We start from the raw sequence: 24,739 nt of genomic DNA, 5'->3' as shown, positions 1-24,739 counted from the left end.
GAACTTCTTGTGGACAGATTTCACGTGCTGGGCCACTCGGTGTGGCCCATAGGTATGCTCCCTGTTCTAGTCCTGAGCAATGCCTAGGGATGCTGCTAACAGCTTGAGAACAGCTGCGTTGCTCTGAGGATGACTGGGCCCTGGGGACCTGTTTGCTCATTTTACTAGCTCCTGGGCCAAGCTCTCTAGGTACAGAGTTTGTTAGGTGAAAAGGAGATTGCTGGCAGTAGAACTGTAGTAAGTTCCTCCCCTATTCAAAGTCCAAATGAAATTGTTTTCACCCTCTTTACAGAGGGAGCCTCCAGCTGGATCAGGAGATAATTTCTGTCTGCTTTGTAGCCCAGGCAAAGGGGGTGGCCCAGGCAAATGAGCCTGCTCCTTGCTCCTCTGGCAAATGTCAGTTCCATGAACAGACTGTCATCTCCAGGAGAGTTGGGTCTTATATCCATCTGTGTGGCTATGATTCCCCCTGTGTCTAGCTAGGTGCCTGAAATAATAGCATTTGAGAAATGTTCATTGAATGAATTAATAAATTATGAAATGAATGTATGAATGGATGTCAACAAATGGTGTAGCTTGCGTGCTCTCTGTGGTCTTTCCTTCCTCCGGCATCTCTGGGCAGGCACCGTGTTTAGAGTTGAGACCCCACATTCTCCCAGATGTTGCTGAGACCTGGACTTCCTGGGTGCAATGTTCTTCCAAAACACAGCCCTGTGTGGGAAACACTCAGCCACGCTGGGCGGTTGGACTGCCCCCTCCCCGACAGTCAGGGCCCCAGCTGCTCCAGCAGGCACCAGCGGGGATGTCAGGGTGGCGTTCCAGGGCTGCTGTCTGTCCACCTGCACGCCAGCTCCGCGCCTATCATTTTCACAGCACTATCCATGTTAAACAGGCAGAAGCACCAGGGGTTTTTGAATGCAGCAATTAACAAAACAGTAATCAAGCTAAGTGTTTAATTTCAGAAAATTAACATCTTCTCTGAGCGGATATGAAAGATGGGGAAAAAAGACACATTAAGTATTCTGGGTAAATAAAGGCATTGCTGGACCCCAGATTTTTTCTTGTGCAAGGGGCACTTTTTGCCAGCATCCCAGGCCTGGGGCTGTTTCCTCGGAGAGCTGAGCTGCAGGGCAACATCAGCTGTAGCATTGAGCCCTGGAGATTTAAATATGTGCTTATGTTTCTTCCTTTCTGTCTTTTTTTTGGACAGAACAAATGCTTTCTGTATCCAGAAAAGCTCAGGGGAACAAGCACCCATTCATGACCCTGTGAGCCCATGCATGCGTTGTCATCTGAGCTGTTCTAGTTATAAGGACAATGCATGTGTTCTTAGATGTGCACGAGTTGTTTGTGCACATGGACTGTATTTCTCCTGATGGACCAGGGCTTGTAAGGGAAAAGACCAGGTGTCACGGCTCCAGTAATCCCTGTACCTCTAAGCAGTGTCCTGTGTCCCAGGAAGTCCTCCTGGGCCTGACATAATGTTCACAGTTTGGTGGCGTCTCCTGACCCAGTGTGCTGCCATTTGTTTGCAGGAATGGGTTTGCGTGTGGAAAGGGAAGCTTGGGAGGAGCTGGGTATTGGGGGTGCTGGGTGGAGACAGGGACTTCTGGTGTCTGATGGCTCATCGGATGCCCTAAAAGGGGAAGAAGATAAGGAGGGCAAAGAAGGAGGCCTTGAAGGGTCACTGAGGTTCAAGGCTCAAATAGGTAGCCCCAAGGCTCCGAGGAGGCGCTGCAGCTCAGCAGGGAGACAGGCTGTGGGAGGCTGAATGGGTGCCACCTGGGGGAACACAGGGGAACTGAGTTCTTATAAGCCCACGGCTCCCCAGGGAGGGCCCTGGAAGTCTGGCTCAGTGAGCAGGTTTTCTATGGGCTCCTCAGGCAGCCTGCATGTAAAACAAAGAAACCAAAGCAGGAGAATGAGGGCTGATTTGCAAATATGTGGGAGATGCAAGGGGGCTCCCAGAAGCGCGCAGGGATGGTGGGCTGGGTTCTGTGCGTGTGTCACTTGCTGAGACTCTGAGTGCCCAAGCAGAGGTATTATTTATGCAGTTGGACATTCAGTCTTCTATTTTCTCTGTAGGTGGGAGATAAGCTTGGTTGCTGAGAATGAGAGAGGAGGCTTTGGGGTTGAAGAGAATGAAAATGTTAGGCAGTACACTACAGAGAAGGGGAGATGGAATTGACCAGAGAAATTCAGCATTTCTAGAAAGTATTTTGAAGGCCCATTTGAAGTTTGTGATCTTCCATTTACAAAGCTGCCCATTTGCCCTGTTGTGTGGCTTTCTCAGCAGTACCTGGCTGCTCTGAGCAGGCCCTATAGGAAGAGGATGGTGGGTCTCTCTCAGGCTGAGTTTTACTGGTTGTATGCTATGGAAAGATGAAGGCAACTCACGCCTGCTGCTTAGGGGAGTATTGTCAATTACGCTATTGCAAAATGGAACCCAAGCTGGATGAAGCAGGATAGGGCTATGCAGAACCAGTTAAGGCTGTGTGGGGGTGGGGTGGGGCTGGGGGTGCGGGGTGGAGTTATCAGAGGTTGCCCCAGGTGGGCAGGATGCTTGCATTCTAAAAGTATACTTGATGTGTGGCTTTGAAATTGGAGCAACTTCAGGCTGGGCCAGGTCCAAGTGAATGTCAAGAAGGGGCAGATTTGGATGAGTTGTGGGGGTTGGGGAGTGACTGTGTGCTATTCAGTGGACCCTGGAGTTACCTACAGGAGGGCAAGGCACAGACTGAGAAGATGACGGAGAGGGAAGCCCAAGGCTTCAGTGAATCAGGGTGTGATGTGGGAGCAGCACTCGAGGAGCAGCGGTTCAGCCCAAGGGCATTTGTGCAGAGGGTGCAGGTGGATGGGGAACAAGGAGGACACGGCCCACCTCCTGACACTGAGGTGTGCTGGGCATGAAGTCATAACCACCATGCTGGGGAAAGCCACAGGATGGAGGGGTCTGCAGGGGAGCTACTGTTCCCTAAGGAAGACATGGAGGGAATGTTCTGGAAAGAGCCTGGTGGAGGCCATGGGGAGTTTTCTTGTTCTTGAACAGTCATTTTGGAGGGCCCGGGGCAGAGGTGTGCAGGGTGGTAAAGGAGGAAGTCAAGGTCAAGGGGATGGAGGCCCCGAACATGGTGGGGATGGAGTATAGGGAGAGCTCACCGCTGGGCAGTGCCCATGGAATCCTGCCTGCAGGGAACCTCTTGGCCCTGAGGCCAGAAGACTTTGACCTCCAAGCCCAGGGAGGAGAGTCACAGCGGCTGCAGGCATGGCTCCCCTCTCTGATGTCAGTGTGGTGATGACAGGCTTTGGGTGGTCAGTAGGTGCCCTGCTGCAGGTGTGTGGGTGAGAATCAGGGAGTAAGGGGATACATGGGGTGTCATCTGCTCTCCCCTGTGGCCCCTTTGGTGCCTCCTGTGATCAAGCATTCAGCAAACCAGGGCTACCATCACTCTGGTCCCACAGGACAAAGGCTGACAGGCCTGTGGGAGGTGGAGCTGAGCGGCCTACCCCAGCCGCCCTACAGGCCACCCTGGGGCCCCTGCCTAGGATGGACATCACCTGACAAGGACCCCCATCACTCACACTTCCCTTCACAGCCTCCTGCTGCCATGGGGCACAGCATTCAGGGTCACTTCCTTTTACCGGCACACCTTCTGGTTGCCCCAGGAGAGAGAAATTGCCAGGAGGGGTGACCCAGCAGGCAGAGAGGCCCCAGGACACACTCACTGGGATGTCTTACCCTCCTAGCATAGGGAGCTGCGCACGTTCACCTCTGTGGAACCCCTGATCTCTGCAACCATGGATTATGTGACCCTCCCCATGCTGTGCATCCTCCAGGGGTTCTGAAGATGCTAGGAGCTTGAGTATATGGGGAGGGGAGAGAGAGGCCATCTCAGGGGCAGGAACCATGCTGTTTCAGACTCTGCTCTAGCTTGCTAGGGACAAGGAAGTCAGCTTTCTCTCTCTCCCTCTGTGCTATAATCCATAAATTGTAAGAACTGACAGAAAACTGAATAACCCCAGATGTCCTTTTAAGATGTAACATTCTGATTTCTAGACAAACAGTTTTCAAAGTTGAGCTTGCACCAGAATCCCCTGGAGGGCTTGTTAAAACACAGGTTGTTGGGCTCCACCTGCAGGGTTTCTGATTCGGTAGGTCTGGGGTGGGGCTCAAGATGCCACGTTCCTTCCCAGTGCTCAGGTGATGCTGATCTGGGAAGACATTTGAGAACTAGCAGGTAGATGATTCCAGGAGAGAACTAGAGAATTATCTGGTAATTTCAGATAATTACCTCAGAGGTAATTATCAGAAACGAAGGCCTCTGCTGTAAACCCACACCCCTAGAGCAGGCCCCAGGCCCCAGACCCCTCTGTCACATGCTCCCTTGGCTTAGAACCAAACCCTCAGTGGAGGGACCGGTGAAGGAGGTGCCTCCCTGTGGGTGTGGGGCTGACTCAGACACCCAGGCTGCAAGCCATCACTTTCTCCCCCACTCACACTTGGTTGAGCCCTTGATGAGACTCAGGTAATACTCTACAACAGCATAGAAGTGATGCCACCCACGCAGAGCAGTCCTCTATCCCCAGGGGACTCAAGGTACAGAGGGAGATTGGAACGGATTGTCTGGGTCATCTCAAGGCAGAGCCCAGAGTGAAAGCAAAGACGCCAATGTCCACATTAGGGAAAAACAATTAGAAAAATAATGAATTCTGCTTTTGTATTCATACCCAGTCTCCAAACTAATTGCTTATTTGTTTAATCTAGTTTGACCAGAAATGTTACTGCACCAAAAATATTTAATGAGTCAGGCTTCCTAATGTAAAATTCAAGCATATTTGTGCAATGAAATGAGTTTTCATCAACAGAAGAGGAACCTGTTATCTAAGCATTACCTTCTCAACAAAATTCTCTCCTAGAATAGGGATGTCAGAAGAAACACGATTCCTCTACACACAGTTCATCACTTGCACAATTCTTCTGCATGAAAATTATTCTTCTTTGTCATCAGTACTATTGGGTCTTATATCTTTAGCTGACATTTATAGATTTGGGTTTTTTTCTAAGGGTGTGTTTCATGTAAAGAAAAAGATAACCCACCACCCCCAACTCCTCAGGTCCAACCTCATCGCTAATGCCTTTGAGGAACTCACAAAAGTTAATCTGAGGTCTCAAGGGGACTGATGGAGGCTGCCAGCAGTTTTGGTTCCCTCCACAAACACTTTAGAGTCTGAGCTAAGGACATAGAAAATGGACTGGCCTCAAGGTTCTGGGACCCCTGTTTTTGAATCGCCCAGAGCAGCACTGCGTGGTTCTGTTTCACACTTTATGCTTCAGGGAATCTTTTCTTGGGAGAAAGAATTCCACGGTTTAAAAAGAAAAGAAGTTAGAAAACCATGCATGTTAGGGTAACATTTCAGCTGAAACATTCCAGTGAGATGGGAATGGCCCCAGCCTCCCCAGTTTCTGCCTCTGTGGTCTAGAAGCACTCCTGTCCCCCTCCCTGGGACCTCTATACTCAGCCCCACTCCATATTCCTTCCCAGGTACAGGCTGCAGAATCACAATTCTGCCTCCCCACCCCACATCTTTCTCCTTTAAAGGTTATTGTCCCAGTTTGGCCTTTAAACTTGTGATTTTGACCCCTTTTACTTGTAGTGCCTTTGGAGAAGAGCCCCTGATCATTCCATAAAGGCAAACTTTTACTGAGCATCTGTTCCGTGCTAACACAGTGGGAGGAGGGTAAAAACAAGACCTCTGCCCTAAAGAATTTACTCCAGTGATGGAAAGCAGAGCTGATCACCTGGAAAGTTAGGTCCCAGTGCACTGTGTCCCAAGGTGGTAATTACAGCCCAATGAGCATTATTAAAAATAAGGACTTTGAGTTGGGAGGAAGGAAGAGACACTCTGGTGGGCGTGGTCTGACACAGCTAAGCCAAGGCAGTGAGTGGCATGATCTGGGCCTTGGTGGGGTTATGAAGAGAGGTGGGCAGAGGGGGTGGTTCTGCAAGCAGAGATCCCCAAAGCTGAGTGCTGCTGGGATCAGTGAGTAGAGCAGTGAGATGAGAGCGGCGGGTTCCTTGGATGGAAGAGTGGGATGCAGCCTGGACTGGCCAGAGGCTGCCACATTGTGAAATGTTAGAGATCTCTTTCCAATGGGGATCTGATGAATGTTTTGGAGCATCAGAGGAAGTAGGTAAAATGAGCTTTGGGATGGTTAATCTGCCTGTACTATAATATGAAGAGGCCCAGAGGGAGACAAGGATCAGGGACAGGATGTTAACGTGTCAGTCAAAGTGGGCGACCAGACCAGAAGAAATGTGGGCACAGAGCCAAGGGACCGTCCATGACTCCTGGGCCTGACTCACACCACCGGATGGTTGGGTCCTGCCTCATCCCCTCCCCACAGTCACAAGCTCTCCTTGTCCTCAAGGACAAGGCACCCCATCATTTATTTCCTAGATTACTTCCCAGCAAAACTGCAGGTCATCCCGAGATGTTACAGGAAACCATCTTTCTTCTGGAGCATTTGTCACACCAACCTCTGGGGAACCCTGCTGTTAGCCTTCCTGTTCTCTAAGCCCATTCTTATTCATCGCTCCACTCTGACTGGGTTGACATGTTTATTTATCCCCTCAAAGATATTTATCATACAAATACCCAAGGCCTGTCACGGAGTTGTGCTTTTCACATTTACCTTGAGGACCTATGCCCAGGGATTGATTTGCATCTGTGAACAGTGGTGGACCCAGAAGGAGACTTTGGGCTGGTTGCCAAGTCCCCTGTGTTGGCAGACTGGATCAAGTTGGAAGAAGCAATGGACCACACAGGGCACATCCTCAGAACATTTGAAAACCTCATAACATCAGGGTTAATATTCCTATTTTATAGTTGAAGAATTTAAAGTCCAAAGAAGTTAAGTAACCTTAACCCATCACCACACAGTAAGCAGATGGCAAAGCCAGAATAGGAGCCCCCCTCTCTCTGTAGCATCTCTAGGGCCCCAAGCATGGCCCGTCTGCATTTTTGCTAACTCCTACTGCTCTGGGCTGGGACTTTGGCTCCTTACCATTCCTCACCACCCTCCTTGTCTTCCTCACAGCTGGGGTCTATGGTGTATATTGCAGGTGATTAGTCTAGGGATGATTTAGCTGGGAAATGCTACTCTAGAAAGAGTAAGGGGTTAGCATTACCATGTGATCCAGCAGTTCCACTCCTTGGTGTGTATTCAAGAGAAATGCAAATATAGGTCCACACAGAAATTTACAATGACTGTTCTTAGCAACATTATTCACAATAGTCAAAATGTGGAAACAACCCAAATGTTCATCAAATGATGGATATTTGTCCTAGAAACAGCAATGCCCAGGATGGTAGAAGTGGTGATAAACCTCAGATGGACACTGTTCAGGCTGGGGCAGCTGTATCACTCTGAGGGGTCACTCTGAGGATCGCCACCCACCTTGCAAACATTTCTTCATGGAAGGACTGAGGAAAGCTCACCAGCCAGTCCAGCATGAGTTATTGTGACAGAGGCAATGGACTCTCCTATCCATGGGCCTCTTTGAGGAGTTCAGATAGGATAACCCCTAACTGAAGGCCATGTATCTTCCAGGACATTTGCTAAGCTTGTTACCTGAGGCCAAGCAGAGGGGACTCAGCAGTGACCCTCTTGGGCCTCACAGCAAGGCTTCCCCTGGCATTTTCTACCTGCAGGAGAAACACTGTTTTCCCCTTTAGATGAGATTTGCTGAACTCTGAAAATTCAAGTTCCATATTTTCATAACCTCTTCAAATATCTCACTCCAATTATTATTGTTGTTCAGTTGCTAAGTCATGTCTGACTCTGCGACCCCATGGACAGCAGCATGCCAGCCTTCCCTGTCCTTCACTGTCCTAGAGTTTGCTCAAACCCATGCCCATTGAGTTGATGATGCCATCCAACCATCTCATCCTCTGTCACCCTTCTCCTCCTGCCCTCTATCTTTCCCAGCAACAGGGTCCTTTCCAATGAGGTGGCTCTTTGCATCTGGTGGCCAAAGTAATAGAGCTTCAGTTTCAGCATCAGTCCTTCCAATGAACATTCAGGGTTGATATAATAGATCAGCTTAATTTTAAATGCATGTGTGTTTTGCTATTATTTTTCTTCAAAACTACTGATAAATACTTTGGTTATCTTAAATAAAATATTTTAACATCATTTATTATATCCCCAAATGGATTATGGTGATAACTGTTGAAAGAATTCTTTGGACATAAAAGTCAATGAAGACATTAGGAAGTAATTTTTAATAAGGAAAGATAATGCTTTAGAACTTAGTAATTGTCCTAGGGGAAAAAAATTATCAATCTATTCTCACATTTGGAATCTGAGATGCTTAATCATTGGGAGAAAACTTGCCTTATTTTCTCTGAGAAAACTTTGAACATGACTGGAGTCTCTAACTTGATTAAAAGGTCAAGCAAAGAATATTTTAAACATAAAATGTTTGGTCCAGGAGAACCCAAGATAGGAAATCAGGCTCCACAGTAAGACTCCATGGTCCAGATTTGGGGTTATTAAATTCCAGACAGAATCACGCCACCCTCCCAAGACCCAGCCAGAGTCTCAGAGGGGTGCAGGCCCTCCAATCTCCGTTGGAGCCCTTCTTTACAAATGGAGGGCTGGTAGGTGGTCCGCCTGGGCCCATCCACGATGCCTCTGGCAGTGACCTATGACGAGTTTGGGCTGACACTTGCCCCAGGTCACCTGCAAGTTCTTTCATAACTTCCAACTGGGACCATCCCATCCCTGCAATTTATCCACATCTCATTTGTCAGTTCAGGCAGGAACATTCTGTGCACTCTCGCTGCTGAATGTGATATACCAGCTTAGATCTGTCTGCTTCAAAAGCAGTTTGGGAGGAAGGGCTCCCCAAGGTCTTCCTTCACAACAACAGAGACAAAGGGCTCAGCCCACCTGCCTTTGCATTTTCTCCATCCCTGAGCCCCTGGACCAATGATGTTCAAGTCTCTTTCTGCTTCTGACACAGTTAAAGGGCCTTTTATTATTGGCTCTAGACAGGCATTCAGACACTCCAGGTTCTGATTCTGTTTGGACCCTCACACAGATTTTCCTCAGTGCCTGATGGAACACTTGTCATTGCTTCCCCACTCTCCTCTTTGGATCCTGGCTTCCTGTTGGGTTGGCCTCTTTACTTTACTGAGAAGAAGTTCAGGGCAATTTGGAGTATGTTTGGATTTTTTGATCACTGTCTCTTTAGGCCAAACATATCTTTCTTTTTTGTAATTTTAATTGTATTGAAGTATAGTTGATCTACAGTGTTGTGTGAATTTCTGCTGTACAGCAAAATGACTCAGTATGGCTTCCCTGATAGCTCAGTTGGTAAAGAATCTGCCTGCAATGCAGGAGACCCCGGTTCAATTCCTGGGTCAGGAAGATCCACTGGAGAAGGGATAGGCTACCCACTCTAGTATTCTTGGGCTTCCCTTGTGGCTCAACTAGTAAAGAACCTGCCTGCAATGCGGAAGACCTGGGTTTGATTCATGGGTTTGGAAGATGCCCTGGAAAAGAGAAAGCCTATCCACTCCAGTATTCTGGCCTAGAGAATTACATAGACTGTATAGTCCATGGGGTTGCAAAGAGTTGGACACGACTGAGCAACTTTCACTTTCATGCATATATATATACATATCCTTTTTTATAATGATTTATCACAAAATATTGAATATAATTCCTTGTGTTATACAGTAGGACCTTGTTGTTTATCCAGCCTATATATAATCATTCACAGCTACTAATCCCAAACTCCCGGTCTATCCCTGCTCAGCACCCTTCCCCCTTGCCAACCACCAATCTGGTTTCTGTGTCTGCAAACACATCTTTCTTGATCAGTACCTTCTTTACAAATAGCCCCTAAATTGATTCTTTGCCCTTTCTTTTTCTAAAGAAAGGTCTATATTTGCTTACTTGCTAAATTTTAATAATTTTCATTTCTTTCTGTCTGTAGAATGTTTAGTTTAGTCAAAAGTGATCTGTGTGCTTGTGAAGAAGAAATTCTTTCAAGGATTCAGTGAAACTATCCCTTCATCTGAGGATGCAGGTTTATGAGAAAAGACAGCTGGCAAGGGTGTACTGTTCAAACCATTGTATTTGGGGTTCCAGGGGCTGCTGCTTTGAATTAATTTTCCCTCCTATCTTACCTCTGCTTTTACTAAAAGCAGTTGGTATTTGAATGAATACCTGAGCACTTTTTAGTTTTGTTTGGTCTGAAGATTTTCTTGCATATAAAACATTAGATTTAGAGGTGGCATTTGCACTTGAAGGAAAAAGAAGTTGTCACCATAGGTGATGACTGATGGCAGGGTACCAAATGTACGCTGCCCCTGATCTTCAGGGAGGTGCAGTAATACTTTCCCACTTTCTCCCCTGTGCAAAATCCCATCTCAATTAAAAGGTAAGACATTTAGAATGACCTATATGAGGATAAACAGCCTGCCTTGGGGTCTGTGACCACAGCGTCATCACCATAAATCTGAGAAATGCTGGCCGCGGTGGCCGTCACCCGCTGGCAGTTTCTCCTGGGTCTTTGTGCTGCTGAGGGGCTACCAGGAGGTCCTTGCCACCTGTGTAACAGGGGCATTCCTGTCCGTGGATTTGACTCCTTTGAGTCTGGATCAACCCGCCCTATGAAGTCTCTGCTATTTGACCCCAACCGGGACCTCTAAGCAGGACTGTGACTTTACTTGTCCTTCTGTCCTGCGTGGTTAGAGCAAGGGCCTGGCGCCATGGGTGGCAAATATGCTGAGTTTTGAATGATGGCTTTCCAGGGATTAGAGGCAAAGGAAAGAAACAAGCCCATCAAAATCCTCAGGTCGTTGGGATTAATCTTTCCAATTTTTAATACATAATGCTTCAGCTTTTTAGGCAGAAGGATCCTGAAAATCTATGTGGCCCTGACATGAGTAACATCATGTCAAAGGAGCCTGTTTCCACAGAGGACTGAAAGGGCAGCCCCTTCAGTGTGATAGGTGGGGACAGGGGTTGGGATGCTGGGGAGAGGATTCAAAGAGGCCATTCCCACCCATCCTGGTGGACACAGCAGGATCCCAGACCAACTCTACAAACTCCAGAACACAGTCTCACTCTCCCTGAAGCAGCTTCATCCTCTCTTGGATGTTCCGCACACAGTGAACACAGGTGTCGGAGAAGCAAAGTCAACCCCACTCCCACCCCGCCCCCCACCATTAACAATCCAGCCTGTACCAATCCATACCTGGTGCCTAGTTTTACTTTAGTGACTCAGCAGCAGCACTCACACATCCTGTCCTCCTGGGAACACTGCTGCTTGGTCTCTAGGCGATCACACTCTCTGGTTCTCCTTCCAGAGCCCTGGTCTTTCTTTTCAGGCCCCTTGGCAGCTTTCCCTCATCTCCTGAATCTTAGACTGTATAACCTATTCTGCTCCTGCTCTTGGTTATTTCTGGTGCTTTTAATATGATACACTGGTGACTTCAAATTTATATCTTCAGTCTGGACCTCTTCTACGTGCATCTCAGCCATCTACTAGTCTGGTACATCCTAGATGTCTCAAAGCAAGCAGGTCCCAAGTAAAGCACCTGGTCTTTCCTTCCAGACTGCCTGTACCAGTATCTTCCCTGATCTCACTTATGCCCCTACCCAGAAACTTCCCAGCTGCTCAAACCAGAAACCCTGGAGTCATGATGACTCTTCTATTTCTTCCACATCCCACATCCATTGAGATAGTCTAAGTATATTCAGAATCTGACCATCCCCATTCTCACTGCCTCCACCACTCTGAGCCTGGTCCAAGTCACCATGGTCTTCTAGCTGGCCTATTGCAATTGTGTTAGGATAGTTCTTTCAACTTTCCCACAGCCTCTGCACTCCATTTGTAACACAACAGAGGGTGATACATGAAACTCACATGATGTCACTCTCCTGTTCGAAGACCTTCTCATGAGTCCCCGTCTCTCTCAGTGGAAGCTACGGTCCTCTTTTAGTGTCCCTGCAGCCCTACCATCTGTGTCCTCATCTTTGCACCAGTCCCACCGGCTCTTTACTGTTGCCTGGCTGCTCCCAGATAAGAAGCTTTGCCCTGACATTTCCATCTCATGGGCTCTCCTCCCAAGTATCCACCTGCCTCCCTCTCTTCCCTCCTTCATCCCTTGCTCCTACACCTGCTCCTCAGGCAGGGCCTGGCTGACCACCTGATTCAGAATTGCAGCCTCTCCCCAGCTGGCCTCCTACATTATAGCATTCTGTATCCCTTCTCCTCTGATCCATTTTTTTCCCACTGTACTTGACATTTTTAACATACCTTATAATTTATATATTTACTATGTCTAAGTCTGAATCCCGCCACTAGAAAATAAGCTCTGTGAAGACAGAAAATGTTAATCTATACTCTCTAGAACCTAGAATGATTACTGGCATATGACAGATGCCCAGTAAATACTTGTTTAAATAGTTAATTACGTGGATCTGGGCCATGATCCTAAGTTGGGAGGAAGTGAAGATGCATGTGATAGTTGAGTCAGGATCAAAAATTATTTCCACTTAATTGACAAATAGGCCAAATTCAACACCATGAAGGTACATGTAAATCCCTGTAGTCCAAGCAAAAAGCCAACTCTATAGACAAAAGATGAGGAGCATACCATGGGAAAACCTAAAGGTTATATTGACTGTGGTTTCAAAATCCAATCACAGGTATGTGTTTTTGAAGCAAAGGCTTCTGGTCCTATGAATAGATGCATAGTACACAGATCATGGTAGATATTAGTTTTACTCTAATCTTTGCTGTTCAAACAGCAGTGAGAGAATTGGATTCACCTCAGGGCCTTATGCCTAAAGAGATTTAGATAACAAGCCCCATTTGGAAGACAGCCACCTCAGGTGGCAGCATATCATGGGAGAAATTTCCATAGGATCTGGTCATTCTTTTCAGCAGGAAAAACTCAGGGGAGACCTAACTAGTTTCTTTAGCTATTTGACAAGCCATTCTGTGAAAGAGGGAACATTCTGTATTACTTCAGTTGGCAGAACTGAGACCAGTGGGAAGTTCCAAGACATATTTCAGATAAGGATAAGGAAGACGTGCACATTGGTGAGAGATATGCAGGCATGGAGCAGCAACTCCTGGAGTCAGTGAGCCTCCCGCCCCCAGGGATGCAGCAGGGCTGGCAGAGAATAATTGATAAGGGGATTCAGAACTGCATCAGTTCAGGTCCTCCATTCACAGATGCCATGATGAAACCAGATATACCAAAGATTTACTGGGGAAGTGGGGTGGAGACCAGAGGAGGCTGGGAGAGCTATCAGACCACAGTGAAGATCTGATCCCTCTAAAGGAGAGAGGGAAGGAAGAAGAATTGAGTGGGAAGAGCTTTAGACAGACATGAGTTGCAGGGAAGTGTCAGGAAGTCCAATGGGGTGTGTTTGAGCATAAGTCACCCATCGGAAGAGTTAAGAATGGACCTGCCATAGCATCCCCACCACTTTCAGTCATTGGGTGGAGCAGCAAGTGGGAAACCGCTTCACATGGATGCAGTGATATATCTCAGAATGCTGCAGCTGGGGCCATTAGTCAGTTATGCTCCCAGGAGTAGGAGCTCTGAGGGGTGCATTTTCATAGACATCACAAGGTCTCTAATGGGAAGTGGGCAAAGTCCCAGATGAACACTGTGATTCTAAGGGCTCATCACAGCACCTCTCACTCTGTGCTCTTTTTATGGCTCCCCCAGACTATGAGCATCTTCCTAATATCTTCCCTGAATCGTCCCTGCATCTCCACCTCGCCCAGGTACCTCATGCAGTAGGTGTCTGCTAAGAGTCCTAGGATCATGGAGAAATAGAGAATGAGGGAGCCCTGTGACCCGGCAGCTCTGCTTTGTAATTTCAGGTCCTGGAGGGGAATCTGTTAACTTAAATCCGGGACAGTAAATGTCACTCAGCCATGGTCCCCAGAGAAAGCCTTGTAAAGTCGAGCTCGTGTGAAGAAGCGACCTTCATCACTGCAGAAGTGCCAGGACTAAACGGAACAGCCCCTGAACAGAGCGCAGACTGCAGCCTCATCCATTACCTGCTTCTTCCCTAGACAGACAGCCCCCATTTATTATTTCCAGACTGTTTTCATTTTACTTACACTGTGTGAAAAATGTTGAATTGGGAAATAAATAATATTCTTTTTAAACAGAGATTTCGGAAGCACTTCACAGATTTTGAAATTATTATTCTGTTTCCAAATGTTTGGTTTGTGTATCATTTCTTCATTTATATTTGTGAGCGCTCAATAGCAAATGTCCTCATTTGGAAAACTCTGACAGAAGTCGAAAAGAACTCTGTTGCTGGCCTGTATGCATATCTTTTGGAGAGATGCCGCCTCTCTTCCTTTTGAAACACAGCAAAGTCTTCCATGCAGTCTCAGAAAATGTTTGCTAGAATGCTCTTTTCCACTGCAGGGCAATTCAGCACTGACCAGCTTGACTCTTTCACTGACAGGCTTTGCCTCCACATTCTTTTCTCTGTGATGGCTCACCCCATTATTGCAAGACTGAGGTTCCTTCAACACCATTTGCTCAAAAGCAGTCCATCTCTCTTCGTGACCCACTACCTGAAGCATAGATTTGTCCTGCTGGTCACGCCCTTCATGCCTGACTCTGGCTTTGTCAGTTCATACTGTTCTCCTGTGGTTTTTCCAGCCATCTCTTGTTTTGGTCAAACCTTTCTTCTTCTTGTTCACTCCAGTCCCTGCCCTCATACATGTCTTCCTGTCCTAAATTGTCACCTTTTCTCTCCTTTGGTGCCCAAACTCCATTCATTCTGCAAAACCTACAGGAAGTTCTGTAGCTCCAGCTGAGCTGATGAGAAAGAAAAGGTGGCGTTCCAACCCAATAGCATTTCTCTGCCTATTTATCTCTGAAAGACAACCTCTCTCATATCATCAAGTGTATCTTCATCTGCCTTATCTCTTCCTCTCTCTGCAGCCCCTTCCACTGTTCCCATCATGCACCAGGTCAGTGCCACCATGAGGAGCATCACATTGTCATGGCCACAGCCGGAGCAACCCAACGGCATCATCCTGGACTATGAGATCCGGTACTATGAGAAGGTAAGCCAGCCCTGCCTGCAGGCTTGCAAGATCCAGGGCCAGCCACTGTTGTATGGGTGGTAGCCAGCTGAGGAGATACAGGCTGGAGGGAGTCCTGATAGGGGGAGGAATCTGGTGACAGAGGCCAGAGGCTCCCTGAGAGCACTCCCCAGCTCTGCCCCAGCAAAGATCTCCAGTGCCCAGGCGCTTTCTGCACCAACTCAGGAGAGAACCTTCCAACACCCTACCCTGCTGTCTGGACCACTCACTGGGCTGTCGTGGATGGGCAGGACCAGTTCCATTCTCCTAGTCACCAACTTGCTACATGTGTTTGATGGGCTACAAACCCACCAGTGTCCCCTGAACTTTCTCAAGATTTTGTGATTTTATAAATTAGTGTTTTTCAAAGTTTTTGATCATGTACCTCCAATATAAGATCTTTTATTTATAAATCGTATGCATGTATGTACTGACGTATGTATGAAGGTTTAAAATATCTAAGTGGAAATGAAGAAACAAGAGCTAGAAATTAATAGAAATAGAAGTTTGTACATTATCTTCTTTGACTATTCTCTTGTAGCTGTTGCTGGGGACTACAACAGGGCATGTTCTGCCAAGAAAAGGGAAATGGTGCCCTGTGGTATTTACCCCTGGCCTATCTGTGGGGGAAGCAGGGCTTTCCTCCCACCATGGTGAACTGTAACACTTGCAACATCCCAGGAAAATACAGTATTTCTTATATACTGACCCAACACAGTATTTGTGCAAACACCATTTATTCATTTATATTTGTTTGGCAAGTATTTTTTTTTGTGAGTGCCTGCTATTTGGCAAGTACTATTCTAGGATATACTAGTGATCAAACAAGGATTCCTGCCCTCAAGAAGCTTACTTTCTAATGCAAGTGGACAGAAAATGAATAATGAACATAATGAATAAGGGTATCATACAGTATGTTAGAAAAAGAGGATTGTAAAGTGGGGGAAATAGATCAGGGTAAATGGGATCAGAATGGTCAGGTTTGGGGGAGGAGTAGTTGCAAAAATAAATAGAATGGTAAAAGTGAAGCTTTTGGAGAAGGTAAGTTCTAAGTAAAGACCTGAAGGAAGAAAGGGTGTTGTATAGCAGGCATGTGGGAGATAGAGAGCCTATATAAAGGCCCTGCCCCCAGATAATGAATGCTGGTTCAAGGAGAAGGAAGGAGACCAGCATGACTGGAGTCATATGAGCAACAGGAAAACAATAGTTAGGGGAGAGGTAATCCGAGCAGGTGCTCGTGTTGGGCTGTAAGAACCTGAGCATTTCCACAGATGAGATTGGGATCCGTAGCAGGTTTGGAGCAGAAGGGAAACAGAATCTGACTTACATTTTAAAAGGATCATTCAAGCTTTTCCACTGAAAATAGACCTGCTAGATTATAATAATCTAAGACAAAAATGGGGGACAAAGCCAAAGCCAACAGGATTTCCAACAGGTTGGATTTTCAATTGGGAGTGTTTGGGCCTGAGTCACTAGGATGACTGAGAACAGGATCACTCGTGACTGGAGCATGTCTGGGCTGAGGGAAGGGACCATTCAGCTTCGTGTCTAAAATGCCTCTGAGATAGCCAAGTGGAGATGTGCAACAGGCAGCTATGCACATTTGGAGTTCAGAGGAGTGGACTGGGCTGGAGATGACCATTTGGAAGTTGTCAGCCCTGAGCCCTGGTGAGACTGTCCAGTGGGTCAGTGGAGATAAGAAGAGGTTCTAGGATGAAGACCTGCAGACTCCAACATGGAGGCAGTGTTGAAATGGAGCATGACTGCATTGGGAAGGGAGTCTTCATTTCCAGAGCCATCCGTAACTGACAACCACACAGCTGTGGTCCCATTACTGAACCACTTACTCTAGGTCAGTTTTCACATTTGTAAAAGTCACCAGTTTACCTCCCTGAAAGCAGAAGGCCAGATGGAACACTGATCTAGCCTGCAAGGAGGTGTGCCCTTCAGCTGTTATAGCCAAATTTGCAAGCAAGGTGAGGGTTAGGCAGCTATTTACTCATTTAGAGGATTCTGAGTTTCACAGTTGATTCTGATAATTCAGGGAACTGGGGGTAATTCACATGATCTGGATTCATAAGCCACCATTATTTTCATTCAGCTTTGAACTGAGGGTCTTTATTTGCTAGATATTTTTTTTTTATCATTTAATGAAGTCAATGTTGGACAAATGCAAAAAATTTTTTGACTAATCTGAACCTATCGATTTCATGACCTCATTTCATCACCAAAGTTGACCTGGACCAAATTCAAGTTGACCTAGACTTAGTTTTGTTGACCTTCTTCAATAGAATATCATGCTTGGCCATATATGGTGTGATGTCAGAGTCACCAGTAAGGTCACACCCAGTCCCCTTCCCATACATACATGAACTTGAGCCTTGTAGCTCATCTCAAATAAATAATAATGTCTTATTTGTGTGCCCCTGTTGGGTGCCAGAGACTTTCTAAACAATCTCTCCCCCTCACAGCCCAGTATGGTAAATATTAATAACATTGTTTTGGGTAAAGAAACAAATACACAAAGAAGTTTAAAAAAACAAGGCCAACTTACTCAGATCACACAGCTAGAAAGGGAGTCTCTAGCCTGGGTTCTTTGCCCTGTAGTCTATGCTGGTGCTGGGAAGGGATGGGATGTATGGGAGACCACCTGCCCTTTTCCTCTCCCACTGTGCCAAGGGCAGTCACCAAAGGAGGGGGTGAAAGCCTCAGAACTGAAACCATGAGGCTCAGGCCTCTGTCCCCCAGCTCCTCATTCCCCCACCCACGCCCAACTCCTTCACAGCCTTTCCCTGTCCATGCAAGCCTCCCCACTAAACAAACTGCAATTAACTTCGACTTCTGATGCTATGAAGGAGGCTTATTCTCCCTTATAGATCCTGTCCCTACTTCTCAATAATTTATGCTAATTATTAACAGAACACATGCACAGCAGTTCAATGCCAGAGGGGGCTTCCCTACCTCAGTGAGGCAGATCATTGTCCCAGAGGATAGAATGCTTTCCTGAAAGAGAAGATTCTTTGTCCAAGCATTGGTTACCATTCAACATATTATGATAGAATTCTCACTTGCTTATAAAGTGCTCAAATATAAAATTCATTACATTGCCTTGACCATTTCTAATTTCTAAAGAAAGGACATTATCTTGTGAGGGTATTTTGAAATAATAATCACAATGACAATAATTCATCACATATTGAATGCCAGTTATATGCCAGATATTCACAGATATATTAGTTCTGATTCTCAAAAGAAATGAAAGATATTTGAAAGTTGAGTATAACCAATTTATGGATGATAGAACTAAGTCACAGAAAGGTCAAATGATCTACCCTTAACCTCATGGGCCACAGCTAGGGAACCACAGAATTGGAACTGTAGATATTTTTATTATATTTCAGTATATTTCTGAGTTCAATGAAAGACTGGATGCAATGTTGATGCAATGTTGTTGGCCTCGGAAATAAGACAGTGTATCTTAATTTTCAACCCAAATACTTATAGCCAGAATCATTTGCCTGCCTGTTCCACAGGGGTGTGGAATCCTGGTCTTTAGAAGATACAAACAGAACTCAGCCCAGTAGATGTCCTGGATTCAACCCAAAGAAATAGAACTCATCATTCCTTCTTCCTGTGCCACTTCTTCTAAACTAGGACTCAATATCATTTTTCTGTGAGGACCAGCTAGTAAATATTTTAGGCTTACAGGCCATAGTCTCTACTGCAACTACTCAACTGTACCTTTATAGCAGGAAGCAGCCATGGGCAATAGATAGATGACGATAGAATATGGGCATGGCTGGGATCCAATAAAACTTTATTTGCAAAAACAGGTAGTTGGTCATAGGCTGTAGTTTTCCAAGTCTGGGTCTCCCACTCCACATCACTCTTTTGGTTTGTGCTTGGGACACCTGTCAACTTCAGTACTGTGAGTGGAATCAATGAGGCTTTCCTCTCCTCCAATAGCTCATTAACAGAGAGCTCAGATGCCATCAAGCTGATGCCAGCAAGCTCTCCCATGCTCATCTTCTTCCCCATTTTAATATGCTTCCATTCATCATTCTCTCCTGTTTACTGTCTTGTAGCACTTTTCACTCCTGACGTCAGTGCTTATAGGCAAACCAAGGGAGAACGTCTACAGCTGCTCTTGGCTGTCTTAATGATTAAGCATTTAGACGTCGACTCGCTCTTCGTATTAACTAGGTGAGGACAGACTGCTTTAGGCCTTGGGTATTTCTACCCTTCAAATTTATTTCTACCCTTCATTTTCTGACAGACACTCACTCAGACCTTGGCAATATCTTGTGCTCCATCCATGGGTTCAAATTACTGGTCCCCAAAGTGGACTGTTTATTTATTCAATAGCACTGAGGTGTTGAGCACCCAGGCAAGGCGAGCCCCATGCTACATGTTAGGGATGGAGAAAGAAGATATGGTCTCTGCCCTCAACAGCTGCAGCATCTGTCCCCCTCACACTTACAAAATCATAAGCAACCAGAAAAAGAAGAAGAAGAAAAGGAAAAGCAACTCTGCTCTTCACTCTTATCTGCCTGAGGTTGACGAATGGTTTTGAGAGAACAAGGACTGATACTCATTTTAATCACTGGACTTCTTGAAGGATGTGTGGACAATGAAGTGATTATGGGTTCTCGCCATCCAAATGCCAATACACCAGCACACATTTTTCAGGAAAAGAGCTGCCCAGGAGATGTTTCACATATTTCAAGAAGTGCACACTTGCATCCAATACAGTAAAACCAGAGAAGTCAGGCAGCTGCCTAGATTTTGGAGCAATGGGATTTTGTCCTAATTTGCAAAGATCATGTTTTCGTAGTTTCAGACTATGTTTTCAGTGTGTCAAGATAGTAATGATGAAAGTTTCAGATGGCACCCCTTCTAGAGTGCACAGCCTTCTTTTTGCTGAATTCTTGATTGGGGGTGGAGTGGGGTTAGGAATCCACCTGCTTCTTAAATAGCTCAAATAATGTATGGGTGATCTCTTCCCAGGCCATCTTGCCCAGAGGCCAGTGGATATCACTTCGCTTAGGGTGAGCATGGGCCTTTGTAAATTTCAGCTGTCTATTTGCTCTGGCCTCTCACCTGGAGTCCTTTACAACTGCTTCCAAGTCACTCATCACCACCCCCATGCCACTTATCCTCCAGAGACTCCCAGTCACTTGCAGGTGCCTAATCTCCTTTCAGCCTCACCTTTGCATGTTTTATTCTGTTCTCAAAGGATATTCTATTCAGTTCTTACTCTTCTCACTCATCCATGGGGCTAATTTCTTTCATCTTTCAACATGCCACCCTTTCACTGAGTCCCTCCCAACCACCTTATCAGTCTGGGCTGGGGGTGCCCTCTACTGCACCCTCATAACCCCTTGAGCTGCTCTCTGCCCCGTCACTCACTCAGCACTGCAGTTTTCAGCACCACCCCCCCAAGATGTTGTGTATCCAAAGGCAGGGACCATGGCTTGATACCCACAGCCCTTGGTAGCAGGCACCACATGGTAGTGTGTTGTCATGGTGACCATCTGGCCAAATGAATGAATGATCGCATATCAGGTCATCTCTGCAGAGTAGATTTCTACATATTTTAAGATGATGGCAATTTCTTCTCACTGTACTGTATTCTTTTGTCCCGGTTCAACTCCCAACATTTCTTCTGTCCTTTGACTAAAGATGTGGCTCACAGACCACACTGGGCAACAACTTTCCCCTCATTTATCACCCTGCCTCTTGAACTGCTATGCCTAGAATGCATCACAGTGCCCTAGATCTGCATGTGGGACTTGGGGCCTCCTTCCTGGTGACCTAAGATCTTCATTTTATTCTAAGACTCACAGTGCAAAACAGGGGCAGACCTAGACTCTGAACAGCTGCCATCTCCACAGTGGTCACATGGAAATGATTAGAGATGAGCTGGTGCATGTGGATGAGGCAGAAAGATGATGGGCAGCAGTGAAGAGAGTCCTTGGGCTGGAACAGTGAGGGGCACTTTCCTGGAAGAGGAGATCTTGAGGGATGTAGGCTTAAGGAAACCAGAGAATGCAGAGGAGCCCCTGGAGAGAGGCATTTCAGACTGGGAAAGCAACCTAAGCAAAGGTCTGGAGGCCAGGGCTATGGTATCCAGAGAGGCAGCAAGGTGGCAGCTCAGGGGGATGTGAGAGACTGGAGTTGATTTCGTTATGAAAGGCCCCTGGACTGAGAGTTAGGAGTTTTGTCTACTGGATAATAGCTTTAGGGAGTCAGATCTTTTTTACAAAAGAACTTTGGATTGGGTAGGAAGAGAGGAACAGAAAAGATCGGAAGCTACAAAAGTTCAGGCTAAACCATATGTTACACAAGATCGGCAGCAAAGAGAGCACAAGCAAGGACACGGTAAGGCACTCATGATGGGTGGGAGAGTCAGAAGGAAGAAAGACACAGCAGGTCTGTGAGCACCAGAGGATACCTATGTGCAAGTGACAGGGACTGTAGAGGGCCAGGCAGAGGGTGCAGAAGAGAATGATGCAGAAGAGTGGGACTGACCCCCTAAATAGTGAGAGGGGTGAGGACAGAGGCCATGTTCTCCAGGGAGAAGGGGCATGCCCTCCCTAGATGCTGATGGAGAAGAACTCGGACAGTGGGCACCCAGACAGACACATGCCAAGATGAAAGCAGAAACAGGTGTGGGAGGTAGTCCAGCATGGCCTCAAGCTTTTTAGCAGAGTGAACACAAAGTCGTTTGTCTAAGGACTTGAGGTGTTTTAAGGAGCGATCTAGAACAGCCATTGTGAGGAGTGACCAGGAGAGGAAAGACCAGGGCTCGGCAGAAGCAATGCAAAGAGAGGCAGGTAGGTGCAAATGTGGCCATTTGCTTCTGCTGAGGTCAGGGATGAGAGGGGGTTTGCAAAGCTGCATGTGCTTTTTTATTCTGTCTCTGATCCCTGGAGGGGAAGGAGTAGAAAATGACTGTCCCCTTGCCAGGCCCTGAGAGCTCAGCCATTTACTCAGACCTCTCTTCAGACCATCACCATCCCACAGTCCAGAGTCTGTTTCTTATTCTTTAGGTCCAGCCCAGTCTGTGGGGTTTCAAGGGATGGCCTGGGGCTCGGGACAACTTCCAGCAGATCTGCAGGACCCAGAACCGAGGGGCCCCGTGCTCAGGAGCAGGCTGCCAACCCCTTTCCCTTGCTCTCCTGCAGGAACACAATGAGTTCAACTCCTCCATGGCCAGGAGCCAGACCAACACCGCGCGGATTGACGGCCTGCGGCCCGGCATGGTGTACGTGGTCCAGGTGCGCGCCCGCACCGTGGCCGGCTACGGAAAGTTCAGTGGCAAGATGTGCTTCCAGACCTTGACGGACGGTAAGGGGCAGGCGGGTGACCTGGATCAGGGCCGGCAGTCGGGGGAGAAGAAGCCCCCAGGAGGCAGTGGTCACAGCCGAAATGCCAGCTGCTAACTGGATTCCGGTGGAATTGCCTCAGAAAGGTTTGCCCCCAGGAGGACCTGCATTCACTAGGCAGAGCATCTGTCTGAAGCCCGGCCGGGTTTTCGACATCTAGTGGGTTTTCCTTCGCAGGTCTTTGTACCGCGCACGCGCAGAGGCTCCCACATGCACGCCTGCGTCTGCAGAGCAGGGAGCCCAACACAAAATCAAAGGACATGCTCTTCTTGGGTTCTGAGTTGTTTCACCGTCACTCCCACTTCACTCCTCTGCTCTCGGGGCTGGGAGCTGAGTGCACAGCCTCACTGCATGAGTTAAGGGCTCCGGGAAGAAAACAGAGGGACACACTGAGGCTGTCCCACACGCCTCAGAATATTTAAAACAGCTTCACATGTGACCCCCAGTAGGTCCAGCTGAGGTGTCTCCAGAGAGAAGAGCCACTGTTTTCCAAGCTGTCTCCAAGGCTAGACAATCTTGTCCCTGAAAATACTTCCACCTTTGGGCTTTATTGGTTCCCTGTTGTCACAATCTCTGCTACTCCTCTGAGATTACCTCTTTTAGTTGTTATGAAAATTCTGTTTCCCTGTAACCTCAGACTTGTGTATGGGTGTCTATTTCATTAGCTACTTTCCATAGTGTATGTACTCATTTATCTACTAACAATGTATCTATATTTATTCACTGATGAGCTGTTTCCTGGTAGCTCCCAAGTGTCAATCTATTCCCAGCCTCTCAAATAGAAAGGCTTTAATTTTTTCCTTTATTACTTAAATTATATAGAAAACACTCTGCCCTTGAAAAACATTTTATTTTAGGCCAACAGTCTCTGTAAAGTCATCAGAAAGATTTAAAAATCAAGTGATTTCATATAAAAATTATAATATCCGTTTTCTTTTGAAAAATTGTAAGAGAAGGCAATGCTGGTGAGCATCCTAGTGTGAGGACTTTGTCTTGAGACGGAGGCTTGCCGCCCCATGCAGGGCTCATCACTTCCCAGTGGTCTGTACCTGGATGCTTCAATGTGAGCTGTCTGGCCTCTGTAGGATTAGAGTTTGTAGTCAGTTCTGAGTTTATTTTAGGTGAGTTTGGACTCATATTTGGAGGATGGTGAGTTAGGATAGAAAGGTGAGCCAGTTTATCCAGATTAATGATGCTGCTGGTGTGAAAAGAACGCAGTCCATCTTCAGTTCCTTAAGGACTCTGCTCTCCTCTTTGTACCTTACTTCACATCTAGATTTATGGGCACTTTGGCATCAAGAGGTACACAGGATTAAAAGCCCAAAATTCAAAAAGCTGTGAGCACTGGTCTCTTGGCAATCCTGCTAGACAAATCAAGAAGTAACAAATTTCTCCCAAGAAGGCTATTCCTTTTACATTTGGCAGTTAAGTTTTGTAAACCCAAGAGGGGCTGGATGTAAGAGAGTTCTGGTAAGTGGCCAAATTGGAGAGTATTTGTCTTAATGACTGAGGTTCACACATCAGTAATAATTATATTCACTGAGGCTTCAGGCCTCCCTGCAGCACAAAGGTGAGTCTGAAGGGTGTCAGTAATAGGGTCATTGGGTCGAGGAGGACCTGCGGGATCCCACCCAGGGTCAGTGGCCATGCTTTGGACTGGTGACCTCCACAAGGGACAGAGCTGCTGTGGTTCTGGGCTGCACTTAGCTACAACCTGCTAACCTTTGACTTGGCTGCCTAATGTTTTAAAAACTGATTTATACAGCAGTATAAATCAATATATACAGTATATGTAGATATAGTATATACTCTGTATCTACATCTTTGCCAAGTATCTACATGTTTGCCAAGCATTCTGGGTGGTTCTTCTGCCCCAGTGTTTGAGAACCATCCTTCTACACCGTGGGTAAAGGAGACTTCTAAACCCAAGGATATTGGTTCTGGAAGCATCTAGAAATCAATTTCAAGGGCTGAAGGTCACATGGCTTAGGCATTTTTTAATTTACATGGACTCCTCCCTGTGGTTCCTTTTATTTATTTTACTTTTGCCAAGTTAACTTTTAAATAAGTTACATGTTACAAAAAGTTCTCAGCAGAGGGAAACTGAAACTCTACCTTCACTCTTTAAAATTGATTTCTAGAGAGTGAGGGGCTTCTAGAACAATATCCTTGTCTTGGCAAGTCTCATCCGCTAGCCATAAA

At 46.6% G+C, this 24,739-nt stretch overlaps 1 protein-coding gene across 1 annotated transcript in view; it reads left to right on the top strand.

Moving 5' to 3' along the window:
* The window catches only part of EPHB1 (EPH receptor B1), a 462,138-nt gene that overhangs the window by 339,976 nt on the left and 97,423 nt on the right, over positions 1–24,739 (top strand). Inside the window, exons 6-7 of the mRNA XM_070385976.1 lie at positions 15,007–15,131; positions 22,337–22,499. Coding sequence (XP_070242077.1) covers positions 15,007–15,131; positions 22,337–22,499 — 288 coding nt within the window. The remainder of the gene's footprint in view (positions 1–15,006; positions 15,132–22,336; positions 22,500–24,739) is intronic.

The sequence above is a fragment of the Bos mutus genome, chromosome 1 (genome assembly GCF_027580195.1).
Source record: "Bos mutus isolate GX-2022 chromosome 1, NWIPB_WYAK_1.1, whole genome shotgun sequence".
NCBI classification, from domain to species: domain Eukaryota; kingdom Metazoa; phylum Chordata; class Mammalia; order Artiodactyla; family Bovidae; genus Bos; species Bos mutus.
Note: the sequence above shows the minus strand (reverse complement) of the source record. Positions and strands in the feature narration are given on the sequence as shown.